Here is a 15,725-nt window from a genome sequence, read left to right as displayed (position 1 = left end):
CATATTTAAATAATATTTTTTCATTAATATTTTTTCTATAAATTTAATGGTGAAAGTTGCAAAGTTGTATATCTGAATAAAAGAGAATGATAGTGTAAAAATAATATTATCTCCATTTTGACCAGTGTGACATATTTTTGCTACACAGGCACTTTCTCAGTTGCTAATCTCCAGGGGTTTCAGCAGTTAAGCTGATGGATGATGGGAAGAGGATTTCTTGACAGCCCAGTAATCTGTCCAGAGGGGAAAGGATGCTGTTGGTCAGGGTTCAGGTACTGGAAGGGCTTTTGACTAGCCAACCATCTGGACACATCTGGAAAGGCCAAGGGCTGTTTTCCCCCAGTACTCCACTCATGGGAATGAAAATAGCACTGCCAGGAATCATGCAGGTAATGCAACAAAATACTTGATTTGCTACTGACACAAAGAATTTTTGGCTTCGTGAACACTTTGTTTATATTGTGGTCAACAGACAGAGATGTGTGTAAAAACTGCCAGTACTATTGGAATTATTAGCACAGCTCCCAGTTTCACTATCCACTCCTCTACCCTTCATCACTGCTGTACTACTGGGGGCTGCACCAGAGCTGTGGTAGCATGATGGGAAATTAACTCCACAGACAAAGCTTCCATACTCCTGCACATCCTCCTGGCCATGCAACTACACTGATGGGAGTTACACTGACTCCAGTCTCCTTTTGACTGGAGGTCATGTATGAACTCCTGCCCACAGGAAGCAAAAGCATTCCTCTGCCCATCTACCTACTTTTATGGTGCTACACGTCTAGAATGTCTGTGTAGCCCCAGTGTAGGTCCCCATTGCCTCCCAGGTCCCTCAGAACAAAGGCAGGTCTGGCACTCTTTCCCCCATCCTCCCCCACAGGCTGGGCTCTTCTGGTAGGAGCTGAAGGTACTGGAGTTGCTCATGAACTGCAGGATGCTCCAGCCAGCTGCATATCAGAGCCAGGCAACCTGAGCATGCCACGACACGCTGACATGTGGCAGCACAAGATGCCAGCTTTGAGGCCTCTTTTTCCCACAGAAAACCAACATTAGGGAAAGAGGTCCAGCATAGAAGGTGGGGTGGGACAAGCAGACACACACACACACAAAGGTCTCACACTGAGATCACGTTGTTTGCAGGGAAAAGCAGCCTGGGAACATACAACTGGATAGGGGTTATAACTCAGAACACTGGCATTGCAAACCACACCATTATAGGGGCTTCAACTCTGCTGCCAGAGGGATGCAAGTGAGGGATTTCCAAGGGAACAGAGAGCTGTATTGGCATGTAGCTTGTATAGTTATGTCATGATGAAATGTACCATTGTGCAGCAATGGCTTACATACTGTGTACAGCCATGCAGCACCTGGCAGCTGAGGGACTATATTCCCACATGGATGAGAACCCATCAACATTTTATCAACATGTTGATGTAAGGAATGCATCTGCATACAGCACTGAAATTGTGTGTGAAACAGGAAGCTACTGCAGCCTATTTTTTTTTAATCTATGTAAACCAAAGAAAAGATACAGAAAATGTACAGAAGAGGTGAATAAGTGTCCTTGTGTCTAAAGCAAGGCATACTACAAAAATGACATTAAAGAAGCACATAAACACATTACTGTAATTTACTGGGCCTCGCCTCTCATGGGAAAAAAAAATCTAGAATGAAATACGGTCATTCAGCAGGCAGTGCTCCAATGTCGCACAGCCTGCTCTATCCTACCCTGGTTAATCTCTCCTGAGAACAGAAACATTTTGCTGAAGAAAGGGACATCTCTGTGAAGAGCTAATACCACTTCTCCCTGATGTGGCATCAAAAGAAAAGTCAATGAACACGAGACGGTGCCAGGGAACACACTACACACGAAGCTTAGAGACAGGAGAGTAGGAATTATCTTGGAGGAGGAAATGAGCTTTTCTTGTGTTGCACCCGTGGTGATCTTCACCTGTGAGATAAGAGAGACTTCCAAGTGACAGTTCAAAATGGTATTGTAAATGTGAAATATGTTAACTCTCTAAAACTTACTGATGAGTGGAAAGCAACATTCAGTGTTACCAGACTTTCATGCTGACATGCCACTCAGTATTTTTCTTTCAATATCTTGGTAAAAAAAATCAGTTCACACAGTTAAAGTATGCCTTCCATATATGTTTTACCACAAGGAAGCCAGACAAACACTCCCATGTACAAACACGAAAATATATATGTATTTTAATTTTCATTTGGTCATATTTTATTTAACAGAATGTCATTCTTCCTCAATAACCAATGATGATTCAAAGTAGTAGCACTCTCCAAAGCAGCCCATTGATCACAGAGAACTGATGATATTTCAATATACAATATAAAGAGTGATGTTTCACAAAGTTGCTTTATCTTCAGACTTTAGGTTAGAACACAACAGACCAAAATTAACCATTTCACTAGGTCCAAGAATAAAATTTAAACTGACAACAAGTTGTGAAAAGAGAACAGTTATTGAAACTTTGCAGAGAAAGAACATGATTAATAAACTTGTCCTGGCTTTACAAGTCTCAGACCCCCTGAGTCCTAAAAATACTAAACTGAGAAACAAACAAATTTTATCCTGAGGATACAAGCATTGTTTGTAAATTACTCCTGCAATTTAATTTTGAATTTTGATATGGTGCTTTAATATTTTCCATAAGGCTCCAAAGTAGTGCATGCAAAAAGAACATTATTCAGTAGTTACTGATATGCAAGTACTACAGATCACAGGAGCCTTAAGGCACAGATTGCCAATCTGCAATTTTAGATGCCACCACGACTAGCTGTTAATCATTATTCTCATAACAGAGCTGTATTAACAGATTATGTGAGTGCTTTTGTATTTGCATGAGTGCAGAAGCAACAGAGTTAACATGATTTGCACACAGCTTTCACTGGGACATGAGTACTTCCGTAATATGTTGTTGATTAAAAGTTGGGGCAGTAGTTCCTATGTGAAGAGTGACAAGTAACAGTCAGGGAAGGTAACATCTTAAATCACAAGAGTTGTTTCACCTACGCTTCTAGCCAGACTCTTTCGTTTTGCATTCCTTTACGATGTGGTTGGCCTTAGTCTCATTTTCCAGCTCACTCTGTTAACTAGAGATTTATAGAAGGGAAATATTTCAAATACTGGTCCTCAAGATCTACTCTGCAGATTATCAGTATGTTTGGGTTTTTTTACAGTTTTCTTCAGTTATTCATAGAATAAAGCACGCACAGAAGACAGGATGCTGTTGAACACAAGAGGGTAGGAGAAGGGATAAAAAGCTGGGAATGTTTTGCAGAGCACATTTCACACAGCAATCCTTAGGGTGAAAGAGCTAGAGAAGCAAATGATTTAAAAGAGCCATTATTCTCAACTTGAACCCTAGAAAACTGCAAAATAATTTTTCTTATTATTGCCAGGTAATCTAAATGTGTCCCTCTGAATATATTCATAGCTTTAGAAAATTTTCATTTTCTGCTGTTTAATTCCTTTTACCATTGCTGCATCAAAAATGCATGTGAAATTCAGGGACAACCATACTTAAAGGAAAGTGATTTTACACTAAGTCCTATCAAGGATACAATGCAACCAAACCCTGGAAGTCTTTAAGTTATCATAATCTTATGCATTACTTGTAACAATCACCAATTTAATATTCTTAGGCATTAAGTGTAATGCTTAAAGTTGTCAGTTTCCTTTAAATCATCTCTGCTCTGAGTGACTAATGGCTACAATTAACATCACCAGCAGCACTGTTCAAAGACACAGGACACAGATCACCAGCTACAGCTCGAAGGCTGCATAATTAGCACAAGACACAGAGGTTTGCAGGGGAGATTCCCACACCACTTCCACTCACACCTTTCCACAGAGTAGGTGCTGATACTGATGTCAGGGCAAGGCAAGCTGCAACTTGAGCAAGCGCTGAATTCTCCCAAAAAATTTTCTCTGCAGCAGGGTTTTACAGAATACGTCCCTCTCTTCTCTTCCTATGGACAGGTTGGGGGGCTCTGCCCTTCCAGCTCCTGCATGCTACATGATACCCACATCCTGAGAGCTACTGTGGAAACAGCAGCACCAGAGGCACTTCAGGTTTAGCATATGCATCAGCTTTAAACATATCCAACTGAGTTTGTGTGGGAAAGTGAGAAACATGTTATCTCTCCTTCCTGATAACAGATGTGTCATGGGGTTTGTAAGTCCTCTCTAATATTACTGAACAGGTGAAAGCCTCCTTCATAATTAAAAAGGTTCGCCAGTTCACTCCAAATACCTAATGTTGCTTTCTCCCTAGGCCTGCCACCTTTCCTTACAGCCATAGGGCTCTTTTCATTATCTCCTTCCATGACTTCTTCACTCAGGCAGGACACAGCACTTCTCATATTCCTGGGACCCATCTACAGGTGTCTCTGCTGTCTTGTTCTGACCCCTAAAATTATATTTGCAAGCTCAGCTACAGCACCTACTAATTTACATGGTAACTCATTTTCTAAAGATTTGGGAAATTCCATTGTGGCCATACATGGTAGACCATGTGAAAAATGGAAACTCTGATCATAATGTAGAGGGGGGGGACTCATAAAAGGCTACTGATCAATTACTTGGAAGTGTTAATGCAAATTCTATCACATCATTTTTGCCATTCATATGGCTTTCCACTGCAAGCTTGCTTTTTTTGGTTTTTTTTTTTTTTTAATTATTGTTTTATCATCTTCTATTATCTCTCCCCTTGATTTTTTCTACTCTTAAATTTTTATTAACCAAGGGACCTGATTTGAGATGCCTGCCTTTAGGCACTGCTGTTTGTTGCTGATGATGCGACAGCCTCTTTAAGGAATCACAGCCGCATTTCCATATCAAATAAAAATCCTAATTAACTCCTGCCATTTGTCTACTGCAAATTGACAGATATGTCAATTCCCTGGAAGTGAATTCTCTACAAAAGGAAGCTTTGTCAAACCTTTATTTGAGAGGACCTAATGTGAGCCAGTGGTTCAGAGAGAACAGATCTGGCTGACCACAATCTCTGCAGACAAAACACTTTGGCCACATTTTAAAAAATGTGTACCATAAGGAATTGTCAGCATCTTCCTTTGGAGGTCTCTCTATTTCCCCTGTGTGCAGTGCTTCCCCCCTGGCTTTGGATTCCACAGCAATAGCTGATCAATTCATATTTTGAACTCACTGCAGAAACTTCTTTTTTCTCTAGTTTTAAGTTCATACCACGCAAGTGTTAACATGTCTTTTATCAATCAGAGCAGTTTACACACACAAAACACCGGAGGAGGAGTGACAAAAGAGTGGGAACTTCTCACCCATGTTTCAACTTCACCACTGCCCAGCACTGCACAAGTTGTTATTTTTTAACAACAAAAAAAAACACTTTGCAAATTATGCAATCCAACAGGCATCAATGCAGTTTTGTGTCAACAGACACCTAGGAAGGAAATAAATTATGATCCCAAAAGCTGATAGAAAAAAATTCCTACACAACTGAAAGCTGAAATGCAGACTGAAAGGAATGTCTAAAGCAATCTGCTAAATACAGATTTTGACACAGGAATATTCAAAGTTACAAGGCAATACAGGACATGGGATTCTATCTACCTAGCTTGCACTTTCATTTGGGGTCACCTGAGCATGCCTCTAAACAAAATGTTGATGTTCCTTGTATAGTTAATGGAAGATAAGTAGCTTGTTTTGTCTCTGACAAATTTCTTTATGAGGAAAATTTCATTTTGTAGGAGTCTTTGGATTAAACTACCTTTTTTCCCAATAATGAGATAGGGAGGAAAGGGATTTCATTTGGAGGACATACACCCTCTTTGCCATTTTCTCAGCAGTAATGGTTAAATGTACGCTCAGATTTAACTCCACAGGAAAGCAGATCACCCCTGGTTTGCAAAGGTCTCTTGGTAGAGTGTTTAAAGAAACTAGACATGAGTGAATCATCAATAAGACCTTCTTACACAGAACAAGGACACATCTCCTGTTAAAATCAGTCTGGGTGATCAGTGTAATCTTTTCCACACAGAAAAATGTTTTCCATTGAGATATGTCTCTAACTCGCTGTGCTCCTGTTTTACTACCTGAGAAATGGGATGGCGATTATTTTCTCTATTTCATAGAGTGTTTTGAAGTTTGTGGACAAAAGAGCTATTCTCACCACCAGAAGTACACACTCACATGCTACTTGCAAAATACCTTTCTTTAGAGGGACCTGATCCAGCTAGCAATGTGATTGTTTTCTTCAGTACAATGCTTTGAGACCTTTGCTGTTGTCTTTCACATTGATATTTATCTTCCAAATTTATCTTGGAACCCAATGCTGCTAATAGCTCAGCAGGACATTCCCCAGACGCAATTTAAGATTATAAAATCCAAACTCCCCCTAAAATCCCATTTTAATATTCTAAATAAAATCCTGAAGCCTGATTGGTTTTGCTTTTTTCTCTCTTGCATGCTCTTTCAAACATGACTTTATCAAAAAACTTGACAAATACATACATCAATAAACATAACAGAAACAATATAATAACAGGGATATGACCAAAACTTATTGCAAAGTGTTTTCCAAGTAATGCTAAATGGTAGTTCTTATGATGCTTGACTTTAATTTCCCAAACAGAACAGGAAAATAATAAAAGACATGAACAAAATACTGTCAGGTTACAATTTTGTCAGGTAATATGCTTAGGCTTGGCTGTGACTGTGATTAAATAATACAAAGAGCATTCCATGCAAGGTACTGAGCTAAAACATTTGAGAGCGACATTAAAGTGAATCTGCTCCTCCACATATCAGTGACCTCTTGAGGTCCCTTTTACTCTTCTTTTCTTTAATTCTGTTTTCAGTTTGTGACTAGGCATAGCATGTTTGTAGAGTGCAAAACATCTTCTTAAATATGCTATACAGTAAATTTACATTTCTGTAAAGACATCTCAGACTATTTTACAACTAATAACTATTGAGAGGAAGTCTGTGTATTTGTTGGAGCTTAGTGGGTCTGATTACCTGTCTCTATAAAGCCAAGAGTTTATTGACATCTCTGATTACGAGTAGATTTCAGTCATGGAAGTTTCCATGATTTTTCCATATATTTTTAAACATTTGTGTCTTGGAAAAGTCATTATGTAAGAGGATATTTTTAGATCTTATCAAAAGCCCAAAACTATCAATTTTTACACTTTTTTTAAATTCTCCTTTTTTTTTACATAGTTGGACAGGTATATCCAGCTTCTCCACTAAGTTCCTTATATTGCAGGATATTTTTATATGCATATCAGCATGCATAATTACAACAAGTTTTTATTCTACCCAATACACAAGAAAGGTAAGAAATTAAGAGGAGTTCCTCCCAAGCATGTGCATTCTGGTTTTAGCACTTCAATTCTGCTATAAAAATTAGACAGCATTTCCTATGATAATAAAGATTGGAAAAAGTTTTCAGTCCAAATTCATCTAATAAAAATTGAACAACCTATAAAGATTTTCTACAAGAAAGGTGGAACCCTTTATGTACCCTGATATGTAAAAGAGAAATGCCTTCAAAGAATAGTGAGAGCAGGTAAAATATATTTATTTCTTTTACCCATTTCCATATTCTTTTTCAATGTCACAATTGCAATTACCACTGTCAGAATTTGATTCAGCGAAATAAAAGCTGCAGCCAAGATGACCTGTAGCCCAACTCTTCAAGAGAGAGGATCTTATTGAAAAAGCAATTTTGTTCTTACTGAAAGATGAGGTCCCAGTTACACAAAATTATAATATATCCTACTTCAACTTTCTGGAAAAAATGTATTCATACTCATTACCTTAAATTGGAATCAGACACCAGAAAACATTACATAAATTACAGTTAAGTGCACAAATAAAGGATTTTCAAACAAAAATTTATAAGCTTCAAAACAAATTTCAAACTTCATACAGTGGAACAGATTTGCATTTTGTGATTAGATAGGTGGTGTACTCTGAAATCAGCATTCTGCTGTCTTATGCCAGTCTGGCCCATGTATGTAAAAGGATCCATGAAGATTTTTACACATTGTGTCACAGCTTGTGTAAATGTGGAGTACTGACTAAATCCTGAAGCCCTTATAAGGAGAACATTTCTACTAATGTTTTAGTTTTATCTGATAAGAATTTTTAAATCATAACCATGGCAATACACTATTCCACTAACCAAAAGTGTGGAAATATATAACATACATTCAAAAATGGCACTTATGCGAATACTGGAGACACATCTCACTTTTACAGCATGATTTTACAAGGAATGTGAAAAATGAAACTGAATAAAAGAGTACATAAGAACTGATCATTTTTTCAAGTCTCTCAAACCACAGAAGTAGTATTAGGACAGTTTCTACTACTGACAGCTTTTAGAACAGACTGATAAGAAGTTCAGGCTCCATATCTTTCCTCTCTGCATTTCCTAACACATACCATGAAAACAGAATTAGGAAAGCAGAAAGGCAATGAGTTGTTCAGACAAGTTCCTGCAAGCTGATGGCATATTAGGGCATGCACTATTTATCAGTGCTGCAAATGACCTGTGAAGTAGGAAAGCTTTATCTGTGATTTGCCTGGGCTAATCAAGGGTGATGCTGGAAGAGTCAGGGTCGTCTCAGCCCTGAGAAACGCTGGAGCTGCCACCACAGGAGTTACAGCTCAACTCGAGACGACAGACTTTCAAGTTCTCACTCTCTGCTCTTAACCCATCTCAGCCTACCAAATCTTACAGCTGTAATCATCCTGGATGAGAAGAGGTGACCTACAACCAGTAACTTGGAAACTCCACCTGTCACTGGAGTGATGGAAGAAATGTTTTAAACTCTAGCACTCGGGAGGCAGGGTTGCTGTGAACGATCACCTCCAGTGTGGTCAGTGTTTTCATAACTAATCCCTGCACTGCCTGAACATGCTCTTTCAATACCTTTAGTTATTCAGATGTCTTGCTGGGCACCCTGTGTGTCTTCCCACCCTGACAGTCAATTTAAGTCCTAATAAGAAATTACATTCTCGCCTCAGCACGCCGCTGGCTGAACACACATCAGCCAGCGCACAGAGATGACACAGCTCCTATGTTTCAGCAGATTTACCCAATCACTAGTGAAAACTGTTGCCCTTTTGAGGTAAAATGTATTTCTCTATTATGGCACATGTTCAGTATATACAGTTGCACTACAACCAAAACAAAGGTGTCCCAAACTATAGGCTGAGATGTTTGACTAAAACTTATTCATATTAATCTTTGCTTGGAGTGGGATGCTGTTGATCTATGGAAAGTTTTACTATAGTAATAATGACAGTGTCTCAATATACAATCTATAATATATCTAAGTACATTGAACAGGTATGATTTCTTGTATAAACCTTCAATGAAATATACTTATCTAACAATGTCACCTCATATGCTTGTCAGAGATTGGTAAAAATATATATATATATGTATCCAGTCTCCCAGTGCACAGGATTCAGTGACTAACTTCTGCTGCCAGGCTTTACTTTCAGGTACTGGTTATTCCACTGTAGTTAGAGGACTAATGTCTCACTCCAAGGGAGAACAGAGTTCTGGAAAGATTCTTGATGTGCACCCAAAACGCAAGAGAAGTAACTCCAATGTGTCCCACATGGCAACACCCAGATTAGGGTACTAAGCCAGGTTACTTGTGTAAATGAAAAGTTAGGGATGAAACCTCAGAGACCCATACAGCTAAATGACAAAGCTATCCAAGAGTTGGTTCCAGTTCACCTGTGATCTTTCTCACAATGCACATTGTTTATGCTAAATAGCAATCCTAGACCCCAGTGTTATTTGAGAAACCAATTCCCACAGTTTGGAAACATTGCACTGATTACAGCATCTCCCAAGCACTTCTATTCCCTCTTTATCTTAGCACACTATGTGATCATTGCAGAAAAAAATCCAGTAGTCAATGTACTAGTTGGCTTCCCATAGGAAGGACAACTCTTAATTACCTTTGATGTTTTTCTTTGTTCAGTATGTTTCTCTCTGTGCCATCTGTGTGTGTGCATGTGAGAACACACACATTTTCTTCTCTTTTTTATGGTGCACTTCACAGACATATTTAATAGTCACTCATTTCCATAGCACTTGTTTATCATAACTTACAAAGTAAAATTGGAGGATTATATTGTATTTACAAACAAGTTGGCACTTACAGAATAAATTATTGATTCCTTTTTTTTTAATTTTATTTCATTTTCTTTTTTTTTCTCCACTTTTTCACCAAAGGGCTTCCAGAATTCAGGCAGAATAGTAACACCTGCTGCCAATATGCTACATTAACATCAGTAAATAGGATTCCAGCTGTTACACTCTTTCCCAGTGATTTTCTTGTTGCTGAGAGGCAGTGCCTTCCACCTCAGTTCATGTCCAATGCCCAAAAACTGTTAGTCAAGTGAAAGCAAGGGCTGCATGTTTTCTTCCTCATTCTTATCCATGCGTTTCAGCACCCCAGGATCCACAACTGACTGAGACCTGCAGAGGGACAACATGTTTATGTGACATTTCTAGATCAAGACAAATGAGGGTAAACCTCAGCTTTCTTTTGTTTATTTTAATTTCTGTCAGGGTTTAAAAATAAGGGTACAGCATTACCCAAGCATCTGATCATTGCAAATCAACAGGAAATACCCTCATAGAGGGATAACAGGGCTCAGTGCTGATCTGTAAATATGGGAGCAAAAGGTGGAATAAAGTAGATTCTCTCTTCAGTGAAATTTTGAAGCAGGGAGTATCCTCCACCCACAAGAGCAAACTAAGCTGTCCTCTGTAGTGACTTAAGCACTGACTGTCTCTCCAGAAGGTTATAGAGCAGTGGGCTGGGAAAGAAGGTACAATTCAGCCACCCAGCTAGCTAATCACACATATCAATTAGCAGGATGTGTTAGCTGGCAGCACAGGTTGCTCCTTTTCTGAATAGCATCTTAATTCAACAGTGCAAGACCCTAAGTCAAACCTAGGAATGGTGCCGTGGTTAGCAGGATTTCTGAAGCAGCAGACAAATGTGTTAAACTCACTTTTCAGCTCAACTGAACAGGGCAGGGCAAATTCACTGATTATTGTAAAATTTATCTAGATTCTCTGATTCAGTCCAGAAGCATAACATGATACCCGTGCCCTGCAACAGCCATATGTGAGAGGCAAAGAGGAAAACTGAGTCTCCAGCAAAATCAAAATGTTCCATTGAAAACAAAGCCTGGAGTGTTAAGATGGGATCTCACACCAGCCATTGCTCAGCTCATCCGAAAGCAGCCACTTTTGGATTAGCTGAGTAACTGCAACCCTGGTTAGATGTTTCCTTTAGTGAGAAAAATCTCAAGCAGGAAATGCCTACTTCTCTTTCCTTCTGTAAAGATTTGAGATGACTAAAGAGCATGTGTACATCTCTACAATGCAGGCATTTATTTTTGATCAGTGGAAGCACACTGTGCCTGCAGCATTGCTGCAGATTTGCCCATTTAGAGGGCTACAGTGCAGAGAAAAACTTTTACAAATTCTAACCTTTCCTAAGATAAGCATATGGAGTCAATTCCCCCCCCCTTATAAACTGACATCCTCCAGTGAAACCAATGAATAAGGCTGATGAGGTCTTTCTCAAAAAAATTTAAAGAAAGCTCACAGAAACACAAGAAAAACATCTGAATTAAAGCTTGGGTGAAAACTTTAGACTCAAGGATATTTTCTAATAGCATTTATCCCATTCTCATACTAATACTAAAATCAAGAAAAGTAAATCATTTAAAAATATTATCATCTCTCTTGTGCATAATTTAAACTTTTTTAATTAAGAGTGTACAATAATACTTATCCTGAACACTAGTCAGTTCCTCAGGCAGAAAACTAAACCAGTGAATTAAAAATGCTTTTTCAAAAATCTTCACAAGGTACTGTGCCAATGCAAAGTTGATTGAAAATTTGCTGGTGGAAAGCTGCACTCATGGAAAATCCAGTTCATCATGATAAAAATTGCTGTAGAAGCAAATTAACTTCAAAGGTTTGCCAACTAAGTGCTAAAACTGAGCCTTTTCCTTGCCTGCCAGTGACTGAGCAGACAAGGTTTCCAGTTCTCATCTGGGGAGAACTGAAGGGCAGCTGGAATGGCTGCAAACCTGGCCTCCATTCCCAGTGGGGAAGCTTTGGCCATAAATTCCCAGGGCCTCCAAAGCCCCCAGTGCCAAGGCAGGTGTGAAAATCCAACTGCACAAATCCTGACCTATGTTTTGTAAACTCAGATGCCCAAAAGCCTTGAAGAAGAAGGAGATATAGTTTGCACTCAGTTTTAAACAGAAATTTACTGTCATGCTTCATCAGCAGCAATTCACAAATGAAGGTACATGAAAGGAAAAACATTTGTTTAAATCTATAGCTCCTTCTCTTCTGCCTACATCTCGCAGATAAATTTACAGACATTACTGAATACATTCTGAGAAAACACAGTGGGCCTGAGTCATACTACAAAGTCTCATTGCAGAGGTGAGGAACTAAACCACAAAGTTTATCAACCAAACTCTGCAAAGTTTATCAACACAGACCCCTGCCCTGCTGGGTTAGGTGAGAGGAGGATGCAGGACTCCAGCTGGGTGCCCCAGGATGACAGCCACGGGTGAACACAGCCACAGGCTAAACCTGATTGCTGAGGCTGCTGCAATGTTGCCAGATGACAAAAACAAGTTCTCCCCAGAGGTCTGTGCTACAGGTGGCATTAATTCCTCCTTATATCCATCATCCTCCCCCAGTCAACCTTTCTTTCAAGGTGAGGTCATCCAATTCACCAAAAATTCAAGGAGATCTGGAGGAATGTCAGTGGTTCACACTGGGGGCAAAAAGAAATGGGGCATAAGAAAGAAATGAATTCTCAGTAGCAGTTTGGTTTTAAAAAGACATTCTTTCAGGAAGTAAACTAATTTTTAAATGGTAAGCCAAATTAAACAAGATAATTGTTGGAGAGCTGCTAGATGCTTGTAAAATTTGTTCTAAGCTAAGTACTTTTCATTGCCTTAGTCAACATTTTTTAATATGTTAAAAATTTTATGGACTAACATATACTGACTGTGGGTTTAAACTGAGAGAAACAACCCATCAGCTGCTGAATACAAGTTAAATTTAATGTTTAATAAAATAGAGTTTATCTGTTTTATTGTAACTTTTCTATTCCTGCCTTAGCAGAGTCTGTGCACTTAGTACACTGAAGTCTTGGGACTTTGTGTCAGTCTTAGTATTAGCACAGTAAGTCTACTTAGTACTTTTTACATCCAGCAGCAGGGAACAAGGATTCCAGCAGATGCTGGAGGCTTACTAACTGAGAAGGAATACATACAAGGTGAAGAAATTTTAGCATATTATATAGATACAGATTTCAACATGTTTATTTTCTGCACTAGGTCTCCTACTGTGTTAGTTCAACCAGAATGAAAGAATATCAATTTGAAGCTTACACTGAAGTGTAATACTGTATGAAAAGAGTTTTCAAGAACAAGTTAAATGAGATTAAAAATTATTTGAGAAAGAATGAAGAACCTGGTCAACTCACTGGTTTTCCACTTAGTAATATTCTTGCCCAGGACAATCTGGAAAACTCTGCTACAAACAGGATACTTCAAAAGGACTTGTCACAGGCCTTACCATATTTTATTTTGTTGCACCCTTCGATGAAGTTATTTACTCTCACAACATCATTTTACAGCAGAAAGACTTCTGCATTTCAGTTCCTTAATTCCATCCTTCTGTCTAAGACAACTTCTGTTGTCTCATAATTCTTGTATTATGTGCAAATCATATATAAGTGCATTGCTCACCTTTCCCCTCTCCTGGCTCTTTTTCTCTGTCCCATTTTCTCCATTAATTGTGTTAGTTACACATTTCTAGCTTCCTGTATTTGGGCATTGGGGATTTTGGAGGCTCTGGGAATTTATAGCCAAAGCTCCCTCACTGGGAATTTGAGACTAGGTTTGCAGCCGTTCCAGCAGCCCTGTCATACAGTTTCAGAACCTTTTTTAACTTCTTATCCTAGCTCATTCCTATCCAGTTTCTTGCTATTTCCCACTTTCAATAAAGTAGAGGCTTTTTCAACACAAAATCCTTAAATTTTATTGGGTTTTTTCTTTTTTTTTTAATTTCCTAGAGCAATCTTATGTTTTCTGCTCTGTTTCGACAAAAATAACTCCCTTTTAAACCACACTGTCCTTCCCAGTCTAGGCAATATTTTCCAGCCAAAATAATCTTCCTGGCTGAGAAATCTGAAAATACTTTATCCTGCTTGATTTTTCTCCAAGAGTTTCTTTCCCTTCTGTATCACATGCTGTCTCCTGAAACTGGGTTCTCAGCCTAGCATATCCTGACTTAATTTTAATAACTTTATATATTGGTTTCTGCCTTGTTTGTTATTTTCTGATCCATTGCTAGGCCTGTCCCTTATAAGCTGCACTCTGACTTTTGCTGCCCTTTCTGCTACCTTTTCTATCACAGTTGTAATCTTTACTCTTTTCTCTCCTACTGCCCTGCCAAGCTTGGATCAGATTCACTCCTTCCAAGTTAATGACCTCACTGCTTCCACAGCGACTGAAGAGGTAACTAAGTTCTTCCTATACTTCATTATGAATGGTAAAATGCAGCAAGCAATTACGCCGTACCTTCTCAAAGAGAAGAATATCAGCATGCCACAATCTTTACCAGACTTGAGTATAACAATTGGCACTGATTTTGATCCTGGTTCTCCTCATATTTTCTCAGGCATGCAGTCACTGTGACTGATGGTTCAGATGCCATAAATGTCCTGGCACCTACAGGCTGGTAGATAGGATACCAGGCAGTGGGCAATGAGATAGAGGAAGATAAGAGCTAACATCACCACCCAGAAAGATAATTGACCCAAATTTACCCTCTGCACAGAGGCTCACTCCAGCTAGCATTGTTTCTCTAATAAGTACTGTAGGCTGAGGTGAGATAGCAGCTTATTCCAAAGATAGTGCTGCGTATACAACCTATATGGCACCTCAGAAAAAATCAACTGCACTGAGTTCACAACTCACATGTGTAATAATCACAGCCATGATCTCTCATCAACACTGAGCTTTTTAAGAAAGGGAAAAAAAAAAAACCCAATTGTCTTCCTATATGATAGACTGAACTACCTACAGCTTCATAAAGGATGAAGAAGGCAAATGTTAACCTTATGGCAATACTAGAAGACAACAGTACCTTTACCTCACCTTTTCATGGATTTGGGAGAGAGGTCCTTTTCTATGTCCTTTGCAGGAGTGTTGTAGGAGTCCGCATTGCATTCACTGTCATCGTCGTATTCATGGTCGAGCAGTGTTCTTGCCCACGTGCCCATGTCATAGGGGGGCAACATTCCTCCAAACTCTGAAGGCAGGATCTCAGGGTGTATGAGCTGATGCAGGCTGTTGAGGTTGTTACCATGCAGGAATATCTGTATGTAGGCATGCAGGTAAAAACACAGGGGTATCACCAAAAAACATCAAAGCCCAAATGACATCATCATTATTAGGAGGATGCTGTACAATTTAAACATTCTGGTTGTGTTGGGCTGGCAGAAGAAGGCACACATCATCTCTGCCTTAAGCATGGTCATACTATGTTCATAAATCTCCAAAGTGATTAAAGCATAAATAACTTAAAATGTATTCAGGGAAAGGGACTCGGGGACGGTAAGAACTGGTGTCTGGT

At 39.1% G+C, this 15,725-nt stretch overlaps 1 protein-coding gene across 1 annotated transcript in view; it reads right to left on the bottom strand.

Annotated features, from left to right (window-relative positions):
* Positions 1-2,194: 2,194 nt before the first annotated feature.
* CLVS2 (clavesin 2) overlaps positions 2,195-15,725 on the bottom strand; it is a 56,713-nt gene continuing 43,182 nt past the window's right edge. Inside the window, exons 4-5 of the mRNA XM_054630354.2 lie at positions 15,248-15,468; positions 2,195-10,514 (exon numbers count right to left, since the gene is read on the bottom strand). Coding sequence (XP_054486329.1) covers positions 10,427-10,514; positions 15,248-15,468 — 309 coding nt within the window. The 3' untranslated portion in view covers positions 2,195-10,426. The remainder of the gene's footprint in view (positions 10,515-15,247; positions 15,469-15,725) is intronic.

Source organism: Agelaius phoeniceus, chromosome 3 (genome assembly GCF_051311805.1).
Source record: "Agelaius phoeniceus isolate bAgePho1 chromosome 3, bAgePho1.hap1, whole genome shotgun sequence".
NCBI classification, from domain to species: Eukaryota; Metazoa; Chordata; class Aves; order Passeriformes; family Icteridae; genus Agelaius; species Agelaius phoeniceus.
This window is presented reverse-complemented; position numbering and strand designations above follow the sequence as displayed.